This window comes from Simochromis diagramma, unplaced genomic scaffold (genome assembly GCF_900408965.1).
Source record: "Simochromis diagramma unplaced genomic scaffold, fSimDia1.1 OVJJ01000304.1, whole genome shotgun sequence".
In the NCBI taxonomy this organism is placed as follows: Eukaryota; Metazoa; Chordata; class Actinopteri; order Cichliformes; family Cichlidae; genus Simochromis; species Simochromis diagramma.
Window position 1 is genome coordinate 4,026,323 of NW_024387030.1, and position 22,358 is coordinate 4,048,680.

General features: G+C 38.5%; 1 protein-coding gene, 1 long non-coding RNA gene and 4 gene segments (V, D, J or C); 5 read left to right on the forward strand and 1 right to left on the reverse strand.

Annotated features, from left to right (window-relative positions):
* ccdc177 (coiled-coil domain containing 177) overlaps positions 1-22,358 on the reverse strand; it is a 166,728-nt gene that overhangs the window by 136,816 nt on the left and 7,554 nt on the right. The window lies entirely within an intron of this gene.
* On the forward strand, positions 2,569-3,900 carry LOC120739611. Its single transcript, XR_005697249.1, has 3 exons — positions 2,569-2,621; positions 2,703-3,278; positions 3,464-3,900. It is a non-coding gene; the product is annotated as an uncharacterized LOC120739611 (long non-coding RNA).
* LOC120739589 lies at positions 11,033-12,370 on the forward strand. The segment is given in 3 exon segments: positions 11,033-11,154; positions 11,268-11,540; positions 12,041-12,370. Coding segments are annotated over 3 exon segments (651 nt in total).
* LOC120739605 lies at positions 16,117-16,801 on the forward strand. The segment is given in 2 exon segments: positions 16,117-16,351; positions 16,479-16,801. Coding segments are annotated over 2 exon segments (357 nt in total).
* Positions 19,099-20,017, forward strand: LOC120739591. The segment is given in 2 exon segments: positions 19,099-19,502; positions 19,620-20,017. Coding segments are annotated over 2 exon segments (501 nt in total).
* LOC120739594 lies at positions 20,613-21,323 on the forward strand. The segment is given in 2 exon segments: positions 20,613-20,817; positions 20,889-21,323. Coding segments are annotated over 2 exon segments (432 nt in total).

The window sequence follows — 22,358 nt, forward strand, 5'->3', positions numbered from 1 at the left end:
CATAATAATGTAGATAACTAATAATTATCCTTATGGCTGTTTTAGAGAGGAGCGGTGCTTCAAAGGATATTTGCAGATTTCTGTCAGAATCTGCAGATTATACAGTACAAATAAAATGTTTACGTTGTCTTCCCAACAGTTTCACTAACATCTACACTGGATGGCCAGGAAGCGTTCGCGATGTCTTCTCGGGCGCTGATAATTGCTGTCTGTCTTGTGTCAGTGACGTAAAAGACAGATTTAATGCGACATGACCGTTCAAACAGCAGTCGCTTTCTAAAACATCGGATATGTATCGGATTCAGGACCACATACGAAAGTGACCCAGATCGGATTTGAAAATATCGGATTTGTGCCGTTCACACTGTCATAGCATGATCGGATATGGGTCGCATAGGGTCAAAAAAATAAATAAATCCGATTTGATGCGCTTTCGCCTGCAGTGTGAACGTAGCCTTAGACTCCTCAAGTGCTTTTCACATTTGTTGTCTCATCTCTGTGGCTTCCAGGTACATGATTCATGCAAGAGATTTAAAAAAAGGAGCTCCCCTTTCAGATAAAAATATGCTTCTCTTTTTATTAATATCCTCTGGAAGGCCTTTTGAGTTATTACACCACATCTACTGTCAAACTACTGAAACAGTTGGTCAGGAAACATCTTCTGCATCGGGTTAGCTATGTCAACAATCATTCTAAAAGGAAATAAAAAGCAACTTCTGAGCTGTCAGTAAGTTTGGGACTTTGAACCTTTGAATAAAATCACCTTTGACACAGCTCACAGTCACTGGTGTGGTCTGAGAAAAATGCAGCTTTTTCATAAATCTGGATGTAGTGGATAGAATTCAGTGATAGAAATGAAAATTCAAGCATATTAATGCACCATCAATTTTGACCCAATGGTGCTGCTTGAAGCTTTGATGCACAGTTTCCTGAGCAGATAGCAGATAGTTCTGCATAGATGAAGGAAAAGATGATGAAGATGTTCAAGGAGATATAGAATAACATGGTGAGGTGCTGAAAAAGGACAATCTGTTACAGGTTTTTGTCACTTTAAGCCATTTCATAACGTGGCAGTATGTCTGTGGCGTAGAGGCTGCTCAGAATTCACTGCATCACTGCCCATTGTTTGATGGGAGGGTTTAACCAGAAATGACAAATGAATGATCAGTGTAGCTGAAAACACAGTTATGAAAGCACGGAAGACTTAACGTGCAACTTCTTGAATATAATCATGCCACACAATATGATATTCACTTTCTTCTGCATAACCTTAAACATTATCCTGGTTTCAGGTAATGCACCTTTTTTACTTTTTAATTTTTTATCCTTTACTCACATATTTGTTGTTTTATATTGTTGTGGGATTTTTTGTTGACATTTTTCACAGGTTCCTCACTCAGTGACCAAGTCTTCCAGACTCCAGCTGATATGTATAAAAATCAAGGACAAAGAGCTGAAATCAACTGTGTACACAAGATAACTAACTATGATCGCATCTTGTGGTACAAGCAAACAGAAAACGGTCAACTACAGCTCCTGGGATACATGCTAGGAACCCGAGACGTATTAGAGCCTGGATGGATGGTTGAAATCAAAGGGAGTGCAAATAAAGACCAGACCTGCACACTGACAATTAAAGATCTCACCCTGAACAGCAGTGCAGTGTACTTCTGTGCTGCTAGTTACACAGTGCTACATAACAATAATCCTCAATACAAAAACTTCTTCACTGTTCGTCTTCTTACAGCTCATAGCTGCTTGCACCTGTATTCTAACCAACATTGGTTTTGTGATTATAACCCAGTAAGGGAATGGGAGGTCCTTACTGTGAGGAAAAGCCTTTAACCTCCACCTACCATTATAAAAAGCAGGAGACTTAAATAATGAAAGTCTCTCTCATCACATTGTACAGTAACACTATGATTGCTCAACCGGTCATCGCTTTCATATTCTCATCTCTGTGGCTTCAAGGTACGTAAACATTAATCATTTTTGTTCGTGTAAGACCTGAACACGTTTGCTCAGAGTATTTTTAATATTCATTTATATTTTCTTCTTTCAGGTTTTTCCCAGGATGTGACTCAACAACCTGAAATCAGATGGAGTTATGTTAACGAAGCTGCAGAGATGAACTGCAGCCACAAAAAAGATATATCTCATAACCAGATGTACTGGTATATTCAAAGACCGGGCGAGACCATGAGACTCATCGTCTACACAGCTTTGGGTGGGGTGCCCGACTATGGTGGGGCGCCTAAAAACAAATATTCAGCTATAAAAGCAAAAGCTGAGAACGGCGCTCTAACTGTGAATGATTTGCAGCAGAATGACAGTGGTGTGTATTTCTGTGCTGTCAGCAAACACAGTGATGTGATAAGTAGGAGAAGCTGTACAAAAACTGCTCAACAATTAATCTGATATTAGAGATGACTTGACTTTTATGTCCTCCAGTAGGTGGCGATGAAGCTCAAGAAATACTGACATCAAAACCTTTAGCAGCTGGTTTCAAGAGGAGGGCGTCAATAAAAGTGTGCATGGGGAAAATGTTCATATCACTCACTGTTCTGTTTTCAGACAGAAGCTCATCATGCTGACATTATTCAGTTCATTTTGGCTCACTGGTAATCACATTTATCATCCAAGGATCCCAATTTATATTATCTTTCGTTTATATGCTGATTATTCATTTTCTCTGTTTCTAGGTGTTTGTCTGGGTGTTCAAGTTTCCCAAACACCTTTGGAAGTTTTCAGAAGACCTGGAGAAAAAGTGCAGCTGGTCTGCAGCCATGAAAAGACCGACTACCCACTCATGCAGTGGTACCAGAAATCCCCTGGAGATCAGGCTCTGAAATGCATTGGACATTTATATTACAACAACAAAGAGCACGAGGAATCGTTTAAGACACATTTTAATATTAGTGGAGATTTGAGTGGAGAGAAACCAAAGAAAGCTTTTCTGTTTATAGTGGACCTAAAGGCACCTGAGCACAGTGCAGGGTATTACTGTGCAGCAAGCTATGCACACTGAGAGGAAAACCCCTCCCTGTAATACAAAAACTCAAAACCACCCACTTTAATGGTCTGATGGATCTAAACTGAACATACTCCTCCCACCTCTTGGTTAGATCCCAGCCAGTATAGTGTTCACTTCAATTACATCTTAAAGTTTAAGACAGATCAGTAAAGTCCGACATCAAAACACAGCAAGTTCAATTTAAGGACACGTTATCAAAGGAAGGTCACAATGATTGTTTTTCTCTTTTTCTGGTGCCTGACAGGTAATACCTTGTTTACACACCATAAGATCCTGTTTACATTTATATTGTGTCATTAAGTGTATCATCTGTTGTAATTTAACCAGAATTTTTTATGTTTGTCTATTCAGGCGATGTTAACATGGAAATGGTTTCATTAAATGTGTCGGGTTATGGTCTAAATTGAATTTTCTTCATTCTCTATCCAGGTGTCTGTCTGGGTGTAGAGGTTGGTCAGACTCCCTCTGAGTTCATCACAAATGTTGGATCCAAAGTTGAGATTTTCTGCAGCCATGAAAAGACTGACTACAGGGTGATGCTCTGGTACCAGCAGCCACCCGGAGAAACAGCTATGAAACTCATTGGGTTTTTAAACTTCAAAGCTTTCACATTTGACCAAGACCAATATAAAGATCATTTTGATTTTACAGGAGATTTGAGTGGGGATACAGCAAAAAATGGCTCTCTGATAGTCAAAGTGACACAACATGAGCACAGTGCAGTGTACTACTGTGCAGCTAGATATGCACAATGACAAAAAGATTGTCTGAACTTTACAAAAACCCCACAGCCTGGAATCATCAGTGGTTTGAAAAAAGAAAATAAACTGATTTGAGACACCTGTTTTTGTGGTTTTTACTTTTGATACAGTTTTGCTGGCTTATTACAATTTTACCAGACTAATGAGATTTCTAGTGTGTAATAAAAACTTAAAAGCAACCCAAGTTTTTTGGATAATTCAGGTGAAATAAGAGAATAGAGATTCATGCTGGAACTTAAGCTTACGGTAATTCATCACTAGAAAAACAGATGGTAAGTTTGCTAGTTTTAGTTTTACAATGAAACAAATCTTTGCATCTTGACATGACCAACAGTGAAACAGTGAAGATTAGCAGAACAGAAAATATGGATAAAGTTAAATAGTAAAGAATAAACAATAAAATATTCAGTTGTCGCTTGAATATACAGATTCAGAATTATTTCGCACAATTTTTGTAATTTTGTCTCTGTAAATCTCCACAGTGGACTTTAAATTAAACACACACAAAAAAGATGTGATCAAAGTGCTGACTTTCAACTTTAATTAAATGGATTTAAACGCACGCACTGCTTTAAATGTTTATGAACTACAGCTTTGAACAGTCTCCCATTTTCAATACTTCACTGAGTAGTTGACTGAGAAGTAGTTTCATGGCCATGCCAGCCTGTTTAGTCAAAGTGTTGAACTGTATTTGGTAGCTTCAAACTCACAATTCAGTATAAAATCTAAAGCGATATCAGTGCAAATGAAAGAGGACATAATAAGGCTGCACCTTCGCCCCCACAGACCACCTTCATGTTGGATATGAATGAACATGTCGTTTGACATCAAACATGAAGCCTTTAAACTTGTTTCCATCATCATTTCTGTTCTCTTGAATTAAATGTATCAATGAACTGATGATGAGAAAAACTGTCTGCAAAATTAACAAGCTGATTAAAGCTGTAGCATGTCAAACATTTAAAATAGATCTGAGAAATGTTAGTGACTGTGTACTTGTCTCATACCATAGGAAAAATGACTGTGTTTTGCAGAACATCTGCCTGAAGTAGTGCTGCATCAAAATGCTGTTTGTTGCCAAACGGAAGAAATAGTTGCTAGTTCTCTTTAAACTTGATTTGGTGTTTGTACCAATGTGATAGTTTTATTACACTGGGACATGATCTTATTATTATTGTAGAGTCTTTACCTTCTAACATGGTCACAAGTGTATAACCACAGATTAGAACCACTACAGGGAGCTTGCACAGTCCTAATGAAATAACCATCCAGATTATGATTTCTGTTACACATCTCTGTTCAGTTTAGGTCTTTGCTATTTGAAGTCCTGTCATAAGGTGGCAGCATGTCTGTAGTGCAGTGGCTCTTCAGAATCCACTGCATCACTGCCGATTTCCTGATGGGAGGGTTTACCCAAAAATTACACGTGAATGATCAGCAGACTGAATGTACAGAAGACATAATGTTCATGAATGTAGACGTGCAACACAACATGATGATCACTTTCTTCTGCATAAGCTTTAACATCATCCTCGTGTCAGGTAATGCACTTTAACCTTTCCATTTTCCAACATTCACTCTCATATTCCTTGTTGTCATTTTTTGTGATGTTTTCATTGATATTTTTCACAGGTTCATCACTCAGTGACCAAGTCCACCAGAATCCAGCTGATATGTATAAAAATCTAGAAGAAACAGCTGAGATCACCTGTTCACACAGTATAGACACCTATAATCAAATCCTCTGGTACAAGCAAACAAAAACCGGCCAACTGCAGCTCCTGGGATACATGTTGGGAACAAGCTCATCTGTAGAGCCTGGAGTGACTGTGACAATTGGAGGGAATGCAAATAAAGGCCAGACCTGCACACTGATAATTAAAGATCTCTTCATGAACAGCAGTGCAGTGTACTTCTGTGCTGCTAGATTCCACAGTGCTACATGTCACTGATCCACAATACAAAAACCTCCTCACTACCAATTTTTATCACTTACCACCTGCACCTGTATTCTAACCAACATTGATCTTGTGATTACAATCATGAATAGGAGATCCTTGCTGTGAAGCAAAGCCTTTAACTTTCACCTACCATTATAAACAGTAGCAGGCTTAAAATTTTGAAATAGGTGCTATATCTCATTGTAGTCTCACTATGATTGCTCAAGTCCTCATTACATCACATTAATAATTCCTTACTGTGAAGTAACTGAAGTAATACCTGTAGCCTCTGTATAGGAATTTCTTTTATTTATGTATTAATCACATTATTTTACTGTATAATGCCTTCGTGCCACTGGATTTTAACATGTCTCACACTCACACAGTACAGATGGTGGGGGTCTAGTAAGGAAGTTGGGGGGGGGGGGGGGGAGCAGACAACTCCACAGGAAGAATCTTTTGTCTCTTCGAGGACTCTGGAAGGTAGCAAGGGAGTGTGAACCTTAAGGTGTGAAACAGCTGTGTACTGCCTTTTGTTCCTGAAGAAGGTATTTAACTGAGAGCCATGTTAGGCTCGGGTGAGACTCTGCTGACCGTCTGCCCCGCGATCATGCAGGCTCTCCACCAAGCTTGGTTTTTCTGTTCTTTGTGTTTTGATTAAAGAATGTTAGCTACCGCTCACCGCTCGTCTGCAGGCTTTATTTAATGGAAAACTTCCACAACACCTCCACCTATAAATAGCAGCTGCATCTCCTTGTAGATTATCACTATGATTGCTCAAGTGCTCATAATGTTTGTTGTCTCATCTCTGTGGCTGCAACTTATAATATTTATCATTATAAGTTTCAGGTTATAGATCTGCCGCCCCCCCCCCCAAAAAAAAAAAAAAAAAAAAAGAATGTTACAGACACTCAGTTTTTTGAGCTCATCATGCTGACGTCAGTTTGTTTTGGTCTATTGGTAATCAAATTCATCATTTAGGAGTCCCACTTCATATCATCACTGTAGAATATTAATTTTCTCTCATTTTAACTTTTGAAGTTCACCAAGCTCCTCTGAAATTTTTCAGAACAGTATGAGACAGACCTAGCTGGTCTGCAGCCGTGGAAAATCCAACTACATGCTCATGTTACAGAAGACCAAGCTCTGAAATACATTGCTGCTATAGTCCAAAGACAATGAGGAACTGTTAGAGAAACACTTCAATATTACTGGAGATTTGAGAGCAGAGAAAGAAAAGAACGCATCTCAGTTTATTGTTGATCTAAAGGCACCTGAGCACAATGCAGTACAGTACTGTGCAGCTAGCTATGCACAATGAAAGGAAAACCCCTCCCCTTGAAACAAAACAGAACCATTAATAAAAGTGGATGTTTTAAACTGAAGCTACTCCTCCCACCTCTTGGTTAGATCCCAGCCAGTATAGTGTTTTACTTCACTTTACTTTTAAACTTTAAGAAAGATCAGTGGGGGTTTGACATCAAATTGTAGTAATTTAAATCCCTAAAAATCTTAAACATCTTTATCAGCAAAGTGTCAGCATGATTCATCATCTCTTCTTCTGGTGCCTGACAGGTAATAATGCCTTGTTTGCACACAATAAGCCCTTCAGAAAGTGGAATTTCTTTCCTTAAATGTCTAATCTCCTTTTCTTTAAATGCAATCTTTTGTCATTCTCTATTCAGGTGTCTGTCTGGGTATTGAGGTTCGTCAGTTTCCCTCTGGGGTCATCACTGATGTCGGATCCAAAGTGGAGATTCTCTGCAGCCATGAAAAGACTGACTACAGGGTGATGCTCTGGTACCAGCAGCCACCCGGAGAGACAGCTATGAAACTCATTGGGTTTTTACAGTACCAAGTTGTCACATTTGATGAAGACCAATATAAAGATCATTTCGATATAAATGGAAATCTGGGTGGCAACACAGCAAAAAAATGGCTCTCTGATAGTCAAAGTGACACAACAAGAGCACAGTGCAGTGTACTACTGTGCAGCTAGAGAAGCACAGTGGCAAAAAGTCCCTCTGAACTCTACAAAAACTCCACATTCATTCTCAAACACCTGCATTAGCTGTTGTTTTGTGGTTCGATTGATTTGTATAAAACTGTACTGATATACCCCTGTTTCTAATATCTTTTAAGAATGCATGTTATTTAGAGTTAGTACTGCTTACATTAACAGGAAGAAACCTGCAAATAGCAACGAATTTGAGAAGCTTTGCTTTATTTGACTCAAAACAGCACACATGCTCTTCCTGACCTTTTTTTTTTTTTTTTTTTTTTTTAACTATTAACGCTTGCAGTCCCTTTTGAACTCACCACCAGCCCTCCCTCACCACACACACTCACACAATCTGTTAACTGACTTTTTTGCACTTTACACACCACTACCTCTGGTGTGTAAACCACTGCTGCTCTATGCACAATCTTTTTTGCTCTGGGTTTACAAGCTGCTACACTGGTCACTTTAAACCACTCCAAATTATAAATTGTAAACTGCAAATTCTAATTGTAACTCTTAAGCGTATATTTATTTATTTTCTTCTCCCCCCTTCTTTTATCTATTTATTAGCTCGTTTTTACACTGATGTAACCGGAGCCTCGTCGTCTCGTCTCTCTGTATGCTGTATTGGATACAGCAGAGATGACAAAGTTTACTTTGACTTTTGTGGTACTAAGAGTTGCAAAGACCTCTTTATGCAGTGATCTTAGTACGTAAAATACTACAATTCACAAATCTTAAAGGCTGTGCAATGTATCTAATCATAAATTCTAGATATTATTCAGGCAAAAGATGAATTTGATTTTTTAACACCACATATAGTAAAGACAACCAGTACATCTTTCAGTGCGCCACTTTTACTCGAGTGGCTCAGAAACACTCACAGAACACAAATATGACACTTTCTCCAAGATAAAACTCCTCCCACTTGATATGATCAAATTCCAGTTACTTACACATACAGCCACTAATTATCAGTTTCTAATAATTTCTAAAACAATTAAGTTAATACAGACAGAATGATGCCTTCTTTCAATAATTTGAAATGGCATTCTGTATTCTGGATTAAATGCATCACTGAACACTCTTTAAAAATATATTTTTGTTGGAGGGACGTTCCATAAGGTTCTGACTTAATATTCTCTTACAAATTTCTTTTCAGCTCAGGTCTTTGCCATTTTAAGTCCTTTAGTATGATGGCAGTACGTCTACAATACAGTAGCTGCTAAATTCACTGCATCGCTGCCCATTTTCCTGATGGGAGGGATTACCAGGAAATGACAGAAATGATCAACAGCTGAATGTACAGTTATGAGAGCACAGTAGACTTAAGAGGACTGTTCCTTAATCATGCAAAGCAACATGATGATCACTTTCTTCTGCATAACCTTTAACATTATCCTCGTGTCAGGTAATGCACTCTTAACTTTTCAGTTTTTCACGATTTACTCTTATACAGCTTGTTTTAAATTGTTGTGGGGTTTTCGTTGATATTTTTCACAGGTTCCTCACTCAGTGACCAAGTCTTCCAGACTCCAGCTGATATGTATAAAAATCAAGAACAAACAGCTGAGATCAACTGTTCACACAGTATAGCTGGCTATGATCGGATCCTCTGGTACAAGCAAACAAAAAGCAAACAGCTTCATCTCCTGGGATACATGGTAGTAAGCCAAGGAGCACCAGAGCCTGGATGGAGGGTCGACATCAAAGGGAGTGCAAATCCACACCAAACCTGCACATTAATAATAAAAGATCTCACCCTGAACAGCAGTGCAGTTTACTTCTGTGCTGCTAGATACCACAGTACTATATATCACTGCTCCTCAATACAAAAACCACTTCACTCTTAGTCTTTATCTCTTAGAGCTCACAGCCGCTTGCACCTTCATTCTAACCAACATTGGTCTTGTGATTATAATCCAAAACTGGAATGGGAGGTCCTTACTGTGAAGAAAAGCCTTTTTTTTTTTTTTTCTTACAGGTCTCCTTCCAGCCTCATCCTTGACACAATTTGGCTGAAGTCAGATTATGGTGGGACCCCTGACAAAACAAAAACTAAGTGGTTTGTGAAGGAGAGACCATGACCCTTATCGTCTACGTACACTTTAAAAACAAACACTGAGGCAGCAAAGAAATAGTTGGAAGTGGGGCTGTCACTGTGAATCATTCACAGCTAAATGACAGTGGTCTGTAGTTTTGTGCTGTTAGCATCCACAGTGACGTGAGAAGTAGGAGAAGCTGTACAAAAACTGACCATTAAACTAATACTAGAAATGACTTGACTTTTATGTCCTTCCAGTAGGTGGCGCTGGACTGCAGTAACTGGCAAATATTCGAGTCACCCAGTGTTCTGCTTTCATACAGAAGCTCCTCATGATGACATCCAGTTTGTTTTAGCATATTAGTAATCACATTTATGATTTAGGAGTCACACTTCATATCATGTATAGTTTTTCTCTCTTTCTAAGGGTTTTTCTTGGTGTTAAGGTCTACCAAACATTTTTTTTTAAATGTTTTCCAAAAACCTGAAGACATAGTCTAGCTTGGTTTGTGTCCATGGAAAGTTAACTACACACTCATGCAGTGTGTAATCACAAAACTTAACAGCGTACCATACCTAAAGTGGTCCATCTAAAGGCACCTGAGCACAGTGCAGTGTAGTACTGTGCAGCTAGCGATGCACACTGATGATGAAATTAGCGATAAAAAACCCTCCCCTTAATACAAAAACTTAGACCCATCAAGTGATCAAAGAGGATTGTTTTAAACTAAACATACCCGTAATGTAAGTCTATTTAAAAACCTGCATGTCATGTATAACTAGTCCCAAACATTACATTTGCTAATAAGGACATTTTAAATTAGCACATTCTCAGGGCAAATGCATATACAGTAGCTTAAAAGAAATACAAATAACCTCTTTTTGCAGTCTTGAGGACTTACCCTTCCCTAAAGTCCTTTCATAAGGTAGCAGTATGTTTGTGATGCAGTTCAGAATTCATTCTAGAGCCTGCCCTCAATGTGAAAACAAATGGGAGTGCAAATAAAGGCCAGAACTGCACATTAGCAATTAAAGATTTCACTGTGAACATCAGTGCAGTGTACTTCTGTGCTGCCAGTTACCACAGTGCTGCATATCACTGCTCCTTAATACAAAAAATCTCATCGTTTTTAGAGCTCACATGTGTTTGCACCTATATTCTAACCAATAATCTAATCCTATATTGGAATGGGAGGTCCTTACTGTGAGGTCCTTACTGTGAGGTAACTGAAGTAATGCCTGAAGCCTCCAACTATAATTATAAATAGCAGCAGGTTTTAATTTTTACAGCACCAGCTGCATCTCCTTGTAGATTATCCCTATGATTGCTCAAGTGCTCATAACGATTGTTGTCTCATCTCTGTGGCTGCAAGGTACATGGACATATTAACAACACAAACGATTCCTAAGCTTTCATTTTTTTTAATGTATTGCCTGAAGAACATTTCTCAAAGAATGATCAGAATTACTTTGTTTTTTTCCACAGGTCATTCCCAGGATGTGATTCAATACCCTGAAATCAGCTGGCGTTTCCTCAACAAAGCTGCAGAGATGAACTGCAGCCACAGCAAAGATACACGTTATACTCAGATGTACTGGTACATTCAAAGACCAGGAGAGACCATGAGGCTCATTGTCTACACAGCATTTCGTGGGAACCCGGACTATGGCGGGGCGCCTGAAAACAAATATTCAGCCATTAAAGAAGCCATTGAGAACGGAGCTCTTACTGTGAATAACTTGCAGCAGAATGACAGTGGTGTGTATTTTTGTGCTGTCAGCATGCACTGTGGTGTGAGAAGTAGGAGAAGCTGTACAAAAACTGCCTGACAATTAATCTGATATTAGAGATGACTTTTATGTCTTCCAGTAGGTGGCGCTGGAGTTCAAGAAATACTGACGTCTAAGCATAGTTGCCTAAAAGAAGGGGGTGTTAGTAAGAGTCAACTGGTGCTTTGTTCACAGACAGGAGCTCATCATGCTGGCATTAAAATGCCAAACATGCTCCTCCCACTTCACTTCCTCTTAAACCTCTGTGGGGTCAGTCAGGTTATCTGATGTCAAATCCCAGCGGTTTAAATCCATAAATAAATGTTTCTTGCCAAAGAAACAACATGATGATTCATTTTCTCTTTTCCTGGTGTCTGACAGGTAATAACGTATTTGCATACAATAAAATCCTCTGACAACGAAAATGGTTTCATTAAATGTATCATCTGTTGCGATTTAAAAATAATCTTTTCTTCATTCTCTATCCAGGTGTCTGTCTGGCATTCGAGGTCCGTCAGTCTCCCTCTGAGTTCATCACAGACGTTGGATCCAAAGTGCAGATTTTCTGCAACCATGAAAAGACCGACTACACAGTGATGCTTTGGTACCAGCAGCCACGTGGAGAGACAGCTATGAAACTCATTGGGTTTTTAAATGTCAACACTCCAAAATTTGAAGATGAAAATAACAATAATTTTGAAATCACTGGCGACCTGAGTGCGATTACAGCAAAAAACGGTTCTCTGATAGTCAAGAAAGCTAAAGGACAAGAGCACAGTGCAATGTACTATTGTGTAGCAAGTAAAGCACAATGACACAAAGTCCCTCTCAACTTTACAAAAACTCAACAATATTTTTTATCCTTGTGGTTTGGATGAGACAAGTTCTCAAACACCTGCTTGAGTGGTTGTTTTGTGGCTTAATCCAGTCACATTTACTAATACGTGTACTAATACACCATTTATACAACTAAGAAGGAATCCCAAATAAACAACACAAAAAAAACACAACGTTATTTGACATAACCATCAACATTAAGGGTCAGAGGTCTGTTTCCAAATAGTTGCCAAACCCCTTTATGAGCTCCCATAGGTGAAAAAACTGAGATAATGATGTATAAGAAAAGAAGACATAAAATAGAAGGACTATGTGGGCTTGCACAGCCCAAAGGCTCGGCTCTCTTAAACTTGCTGACAAATAACATTCTTATACAGATTTTTGGGTTTCAATTCAGGTCTTTTTTTCTTTCCTTGTTTTATATCCTTTAAGGATTCTGATGGTATTTTCCACAGGTTCCTCACTCATTGACAAAGTCTACTAAAATCCAGCTGGGGGGTGTGTGTGTGTGTGTGTGTGTGTGTGTGTGTGTGTGTGTGTGTGTGTGTGTGTGTGTGTGTGTGTATATATATATATAAAAAAATCAAGAAAAAAACAAAACAAAGGAAAAACAGCTCAAATCAACTGTTAAGAGAGTCTAGAAAATGCAACCAAAACCTCTGATAGAAGCAGGCATACATTTTAATAGGATATTAGAAAAGACTTTATGTCATTCCGCTAGGTGGCGATGGAGCTCAATGAATACTAATATCTAAACATGCAGGAGCTACTTCAAAGAGGAGGGTGTCGATAAAAGTGTTGAATGCTAAAGTTACTCAGTGTTCCGTTTGTAGTCGAGCTAAAGGCACCTGAGCATAGTGCAGTCTACTATACACAAGAAGAAAGAAAAACCCTTTTAAAATGAAACACACTCCTCCCACATCTTGGTAAGATCCAAGCAAGCATAGTGTTCACAGCACTTTCCTCTTAAACCTCTGTGGGATCAGTCATATGATCTGATGTCAAATCCCAGCAATTTAAATGTTTAAACTCTTAGAAACTTTATCAAAGGAAGGTCAACATGATTATTTTTTTCTTTTTCTGTTGCCTGACAGGTAATGTTTGTTTACCATTTATCTTCTGAACATGGAAATCATTTCATTAAATATATATCATTTGTTGTGATTTAAAAATAATCTTTTCTTCATTCTCTATCCAGGCGTCTGTCTGGGATTTGAGGTCCGTCAGTTTCCCTCCGAGTTCATCACAGACGTTGGATCCAAAATGCAGATTTTCTGCAGCCATGAAAAGACCGACTACAGGATGATGCTCTGGTACCAGCAGTCACCTGGAGAGACAGCTATGAAACTCATTGGGTTTTTAAACGTCAACACTCCAAAATTTGAAGATGAAAATAACAATAATTTTGAAATCAGTGGCGATCTGAGTGGGAGTACAGCAAAAAACGGTTCTCTGATAGTCAAGAAAGCTCAAGGACAAGAGCACAGTGCAACGTACTATTGTGTAGCAAGTAAAGCACAATGACACAAAGTCCCTCTGAACTTTACAAAAACTCCAGATGATTTTTTATTTTTTTTTTTATCATTGTGGTTTTGATAAGAGATGTTCTCAAGCACCTGCTTGAGTGGTTTTCTTATGGATTGATCAATTCATGCAAAATTGCACTAATATAATAAGCAGTTTGCAAAAGCAGCAAGGACGCACAAATGAGCAAATATGTGCAACTTTATTTGACATAACCATCATGATTAACCGCTGACTTACTCCTGAAAGCTTTATGAATATTTGTATTCCCTTTACTAACCCTAGGAATTGCAACAAGAGATCTGATTTTTGTCAACACCAACAAAATGATCCGTCTTCTTATTTTCTGTCAGCATAGGGTTCACGGTACAGGGAATTCCATGGTAATTCATATTTACAAGTTCTGCATAATTTGGTACAGAATATGCTAATGCTTCTGTGACACTTAATGTTTAGACACAAAGCATCTCTACAGGTTTTGAAAATATTCAGAGAAATTTCTGAACCATTCTTTAGGCTTTAGGTTTTGAAAAATAACCTTCTGGTACACCAGCTGTTTTGGGGTTCAATTTCCATCTTTGTTATTTTCAGTCCTTAATAAATTGGCCCTACATCTGTAGCGTAGTGGTTATTCAGTGTCCACTGCATCAAGGCCCATTTTCCAGATAACAGGACTGAGATATGATTACAAGGATTGAACGTACAGTTGTTCTTGAATATAGTCATGCAACATGATAATCACTGTCCTCTGCACAAGATTTAACATTACCCCAGTAACATGGTGTTTGACTTTTTCTAAGATATCCTCTCATATTTATTTGTTTATATTCTGGAGGGATTCAATGACTTGACTGTTATGTACTTCCAGTAGGTGGCGATGGAGCTCAAGAAATACTGATATCCAAACATGCAGTAGCTACTTCAAAGAGGGGGGTGTCAATAAAAGTGTGCATGGGGAAAATGTTAGAGTCACTTACTGTGTTGCTTTCAGACAGAAGCTCATCATGCTGACATTATTTAGTTTGTTTTGGCTCACTGGTAATCACATTCACCATTTAAGAATCCCACTTTATATTCTCTATAGGTTACCTATCTATAGGTTTATTGTTCATTTTCTCTCCTTCTAGGTCTTTGTCTGGGTGTTGAAGTCCACCAAACACCTGTGGAAGTTTTCAGAACTCGTGGAGACGAAGTCCAGCTGGTCTGCAGCCATGGAAAGACCGACTACACATTCATGCAGTGGTACCAGAAATCCCCTGGAGACCAAGCTCTGAAACACATTGGACATTTAAACTACAACAACAAAGAGCACGAGAAATCATTTGAGAAACATTTTAATATTACAGGAGACTTGAGTGGAAGTAAACCAAAGAATGCTTCTATGTTTATAGTGGACCTAAAGCCTGAGCACAGTGCAGTGTATTACTGTGCAGCAAGCTATGCACACTGAGTAGAAAACACCTTTCTTTAATACAAAAACTCAGAACCATGAAATCATCAAAGTGGATGGTTTTAAGCTGAACAGACTCCTCCCACATCTTGGTTAGATCCCAGCTGACTACAGGGTGATGCTCTGATCCCAACAGCTGCAGGGAGACAGCTATAAAACTCACTGGGTAATTAAACTATCCAGCTGTCACATTTGCAGAACAACATAGAGATCATTTCAATATCACTGGAACTGTGGGTGGAGATGCTGCAAAGAATGGCTCAAGTCAAAAGGACACGAGCACTTTCTGCCACTGTGCAGCAACACACAATGACAAAAAGGTTTTTTGAGCTTTACAAAAGCTTCACATATTTGATCATTGCTTGTTTTGATAAGACAAGCTCCCACCACCTGCGTTAGTGGTTGTATTGTAGCTTGAGTATTTCATTTAACTAAGCATGTAATTTAAGTACAGTTTACATAACCAGGAAGGAAGCACATATTAGAGCACTCTTTCACATACTTAAACAAAGCATCTCCATATGAAAGATTACTTTTTACCTGTAGGAAACACACAGATCCATCTTTAGACTTGTAAAACTAATTCACACATCCTGAAATACTGTATAATTAATCACAATTTAGATTTTTTTGAAACACTGTTAATAGCAATGCCGACAATTAAATCTATTTTTAAATACAACATGTAGACTAAAAGGCACATTTACACAAAAACCACAGAAAAGCACAAACATGACAGTTTACTTAGAGAAAGCTCCGCCCAGCAATCTGCAGTTTCATCTGCAATAAAGTGATGATTCTTCATCTCCTCCCTTCTTAAACCTCAGTCATGTCAGATAGGCAGATGATTCTCAGTATAAACAATTGCGTGGTCCAATTTCATTAACTCATAGCCACTAAAATCTTATATAAAGTTTCTAAACACATCTAAAGTCAAGCTTTGAATACAGAAAAGATGATCTCCCTTTTAATTTTCTGCTACTTGTCAGGTAATAATTTGAAAAGGTGCTAATTTCTTTAAGTATTTAAGGAAACACTTGCACTCTGTTTTTTGGCTTGTTTCTCTAAAATGTATCAACCTTCATAAGCTAAAATTCTCTTTTATCTTTGTTCTAGGTGTTAGTCTGGGGATTGAGGTTCGTCAGTCTTCCTCTGATATCGTCGCAAAGGCTAGTGACAAAGTTCAGATTTTCTGCACTCATGATAAAACTGACTACAGGATGATGTTCTGGTACCAGCAGTCGCCTGGAGACACGGCTATGAAGCTCATTGGGTTTTTAAACTATGTAGCTGTCACACTTGAAGAACAATATAGAGATCTTTTCAGTATCACTGGAAATCTTGGGGGCGATTCTGCAAAGAATGGCTCACTAACTATCCAAGTCAAAGGACGAGAGCACAGTGCAGTGTACTACTGTGCAGCAAGCAAAGCACAATGACAGAAAGCTCCTCTGAACTTTACAAAAACTCCACATAATTTTTATCATTGGTGGTTTTGACAAGACAAGCTCCCAAGCACCTGCTGTAGTGGTCGTCGTTTGACTTGATCCATGTTGGATGTTTTTAAAGCACATACTGTTTACAAAACCAAGGAGCAGACACTCCTCCAAGCCTTATAAAGGTTCACATTTCCTTTTCTGCCACTAGTAGTTGCAAAGACATCATCACTAAACATATTCATGCAGTAAGACACTACTATGCAGTGCTCGTGAAATACTCTAATTCAGATATCCTTAAAGACTGCACAGCCTAAGTAATGACAATTTATGGTTGTTATAGTCAGTCAAATAGGATTTAAATCAGTTTTTCAATCTGTAAACAAGAATGGTGTTCTATTCCAGCACACAGAAATCTTCAGGGAAACATCAGTTGAAGAGAAAACTCCTCCCAGCAACTGTAAAGCGATGACGTATCATCATCACATCCTTTCCTTCTTAAACCTCAGTTATGTCAGCTGGGCTGTTAATTCTTAGTATAAACACTTGGTGTGATCTAATTCTAGTCATTTAAATCCACTCAACTCTGTTATCAAGCTTCTAAATACTAGAAAGTCTAAAGGCTTTATGTTGTTAAAGATAAAATGATCTGCTTTCTAATTTTCTGCTGCCTACCAGGTAAAAATTTTAAAAGATGTCAATTTCTTTAAAGCCTGGAAATAACAGATTTTTGTATTTGTTTTAATTTATCGGCTATCAAAAACTTCTCTTTTCTTTTTTGGTCCAGGGGTTTTTCTCGGGCTTGAGGTCCGTCAGTCTTCTTCTGATATCATCGCGAATGTTAGTTCAAAGGTGCAGATTTTCTGCATCCATGATAAAACTGACTACTATGTGATGCTCTGGTACCAGCGTCCACCCGGGGAAACAGCCATGAAACTCATCGGGTATTTGTACCACAAACAAGTCACAATGGAAGATCAGTACAAAAGCAATTTCATTATTTCTGGAGATTTGACTGGGAGTACAGCAAAGAACAGCTCTCTGATAGCCAACGCTGCACAACAAGATGACAGTGCCGTCTACTACTGCGCAGCAAGCAAAGCACAATGACAGAAATCCTCTGTGAACATTACAAAAACTCCATAATCTGGAACCATCAGTGGTTTGAAACCAGAATGGAAACAAACTGACATCAGACACCTGCTTTTGTACTTTTGGTTTTTAATTGACATATTATTTTGTTGATTTCTTCCAATTACTCATAATAAAAGGTAATTATTTCTAATAAATACAAATCTTTTAAAGCAGCATATCTTATATGGATGATTAAAACAAGAGCATATATTCTGTATAACCTGCAGGACTGCAATGATACACCATCTAAAAAACTGGTAACATTCCCAAGTTTGAGGTTTGTTTTACATTTACAATGCAGTAAATCTTTGCTCATCAAAACATTTATCATTGGCGGGACTTTTAGAAAATGATAATGAGCATTTTCCATATTTTACAAGCTAAACAATAAAAGAATTAAAAACTAAAATATCTTCATCTGCAGCTGAAGCCACTCCCCTTCTGCCTACATCTTACTAGCTTCTTCCTGAAATGGCAATCAGCTCAGTGACATGGTGCTTTCAGCAGAGACTGTTTTAATTTAAACTCTTCAGCACATTCATGACTTTATCGCCACATCTCTACATTATGATTAGATTTCTTTTTTTCTTTTTCCTCACAGGTAACGGCTTCATGGTGACGCGACACACTACATTCGCTTATTTTAAAATCATTAATTTTTCTATCTCTGCTTACAGCAGGCATCTCTCTGGGGATAGAGGTCCGTCAGTCTCCGTCTGCTGTAATCAAAAAGGTCAATGATGATGTACAGCTAATCTGCACCCATGATAAAAGTGACTACAGAGTGATGCTTTGGTACCAGCGATTACCTGGAGAGACAGCTCTGAAACTTGTTGGATATGGATATACACAGTTCAAAGATGACAGCGCGGAGGAACCATTTAGAGAAAATTTCAAATTAGAGGGGGATTTGAATTCGAATAAAAAGAACGGCTCACTTTTCATCAACAAACTAAAAGCACCTGAACATACAGCAACGTATTTCTGTGCTGCCAGTCAACCACAGTACATCAAACACCCATCTGCTCTAAACAAAAACCTCTTCCCATGTCTCCTGTTACAGAAGAACCTATTAGTCATCATATTCAGCAGCACTAAGACTCACGGCTATAGGAAGTATTTGTCAAGGAGGCTTTCTAGATAACAAGAAATCTTACAGATTATTCACTAAAAGAAAAAAGATATTTATAATTTTTCAGTTAATAATTAACTTGAGGGAAGTAATGATGACATCATGAAACACAGTGTCAACACTTTGAGCTAACCAACTTTGAGGAACAGCATTATTTTTATATTCTTAAATTAAGCATCAATAGCAAGGATTTCTGCTCAAAAAACATTTTTTATTTTAAAAACCAGTCCATTTGTCATTGAGTACACCCCCCCCCCCCCCCAAAAAAAAAACCAAACAAAAAACACAAGCTGTTGATGAACAACTCTGATTTCACTACATCACTTCCTGTCTCTCCTTCTGACTCTCAAAGCATTGAAGAGACTACTTGTGTGCTGACATCCAACATGAAGCCATCTAGTTTCATCGTTGCCATCCTAATCGTGTTCTGGATTAAAGGTAAAACCGAACTCTTACAAAATCAGTTTATGTGAAGAAAAAGAGAGAGAGAGAGAAAAAAAAAGGTAAATATTCAGACGTCTTTCTCCTTTTTCCCCCCCGTCTCTTCTTCTCCAGGAGCTTATCCCAGCAAAGAAAAACAGCTGTCTCAGTCTCCAACTCAACTGTTAGTGGAACCAAACAGACAAGTGAACCTGACCTTCACTCATAACATCACTAATTACGATACCATTCTCTGGTATCAGCGCTCACAAGGCGACACCTCTCTGAAGCTGATTGCCCACGTCTATTTTACAAATCTAAATGTTGAGAAGCCATTTGAAGGCAACTTTCAGGTGAGTGGAGATGGGAGAAAATCTGTTTATCTCCATATCCTGAACCCACGACACCCGGAAGACAGTGGAGAATATTTTGGAGCAGCACGAATACACAGTTATAAAGATGGTGATGCTCTCATACAAAAACCCTCATCCTGATCTGGTAGATAACAGTACCCCAACAGGAAACCGCACAGACTTTGTGAAACTGTACCAAGTTAAAATAGTGAAACTGCAAAAAATGCTGGGCTGTTTTCAGACTATAATTTTTGATCCAAACTGCATGTTGCCTTGATAAAATGTACTAAATGCTTCAAGGATGCATTATTTGCAAAACTTTGGTTGCACAGAGTTTCTATTTACAGATTACTACTAACACTTCTGACACGCCCACTAAGCATTGCAAAGAAATAAGTTGTTCAGTCTGGAAGCCATAGCATTGCACGTGTCATTTTCATGCTTAATATCTATATCTATATCTATATCCATACATCTATGCCCAAGCAACAAAATAATTAAGCAGCCACCACCACACACCTGTAGAGCATGTGCAGGAGAACAGAAGTTTCACACTGAGGTTTTCATTACAGATAAAACCCCCCAAAATTAAATTTGTTGCCATTACCAATTTCCAAAGAAAGTGATGAATTTCACTTTGGAAGAAACCTGGCTTTCAGTTATAAATGCTGCTCTCCATTTTCACCCATAAAGTTCAAATAACGTTTTTCCTTCAGTCTCTTTAAAATGTTTTATGTCTAAACAAAAGACCGAACAGCAGAGAGCAGTGGTGACACATGAACATAGTAAAAAGAAAGCTCCTCCCTCCTCATCACTAATGTACAATAAAGGAAGATGTAGTGTCAGGGTGCTTTCATTGATAGCTTTGTATATCTATATCTAAATCATAGTTATACAGAACGCTGCAGCGACAGTGAAGATTTAGCATCGCTATAAGGATTTTAAAATGTTTGTTGTATTGTCTTTGTCTTTGTTTGCAGGTAGGTAGAAAATAAACAGATGTGTGTACTTTCTCATGACAATATCAAACCAGTTTTTCTTTTTGTCCTAGACACTGTGCTGTCAGCACTTGTGATTCAGCAATCACCTTTAAATCTTCTGATAAAACCACAACAGCAAGAAGCCAAGCTCGATTGCTACCATGGAGACAACAGCTATCCCTACATGTTCTGGTACCAGCACAAGTCAGCAGCAGGAGGTCAGCGGACAATGGACCTGATTGGACAGCTTCATTATGAAAACCCAACTCTTGAAAAGACCTTTAAGAGCAAATTTAACATAACAGGCCATTCAAAGGGCAAAGCTCAGCTTGTAATCTCCAATGTTAATCCAGCAGACACAGCACAATACTTCTGTGCTGCGAGTCAGCACGGTGTTTCAACTCCTCTGCCTGCTTTACAAAAAGCTGGTGGCTCACAGCATCAAAACCACACCTGCATGGAGAAGTGACAGTTCCAGAGTCTACTTTCACACAGTTTCTCTCACTTTGGTCCCTTTATCACTGATCACATTCTGGTGTCATTTCCTGCATTGCTGGCTCTGTCTATTTCTACCCATTTAATTTCCTATTCTAAAGGAAAAGAGACTCCTGTTTCTTTCTGCAGATCAGGTGAGCACTGTGGTGTTTCACAAATCTCCCCAAGATAGTACAACTGCAAGCATAATGATGCCTCCCATGTAATGATGCTCTGGTATCAGCAAAGACAGGAGAATGTGTTTATAACTCCAATGGATGTGAACAGTCCCCAAATCATGAGGGTCAGTTTGAAGAATAAGCCTAACTTTTACATTTGTTGCTTTTTAAAAACCAGAGATCAGGCTAAGAGTCAGAAAGCCAATAAGAATGAAACAGAATGAGGATGATTTTATTTGCAATCCAATTATAATTTTAGAGTAATGTCCCATTCCTATCAAACAGATAGGAATAGGACAGATAGGAATACTCTGGCTGCTGTCCGTGTGTCACAAAACACTATGTCTAAATAAAACGACTGAACAGCAGAGAGCAGTGACAACCCATGAAAATGCTGAGATAGCTCCTCCCTCTTCTTAACACACGTGTACAATAAAGAAACATGTAATGTCAGAGTGTCTTCATTGACACCTCTGTATATCTATCTCCAAGTCAGTTACATAGATCATTGCTATTTAAGGATTTTCTCCAGTAAAGTTTTGAAATGTTTGGAATTTTGGTTTTGTCTTTGCTCACAGGTAGGTAGAAAAAAAAAGATATGTGTACTTTCTCATAACAATATTAATCCTTCCTGTGAACCTTCAGTTTGGTTTTGTTTTTTGTCCTCTAGACTGTGCGCTGTCATCACTTGTGATTCAGCAAACACCTTTAAATCTTCTGATAAAACCAGAACAACGACAAGCCCAGATCGAATGCTACCATGGAGCGAGTGACTATCCCTACATGTACTGGTACCAGCACAAGTCAGCAGCAGGAGGCCAGCGAACAATGGACCTGATTGGACGGCTTCAATATGGTGCCCCAACTCTTGAAAAGACCTTTGAGAGC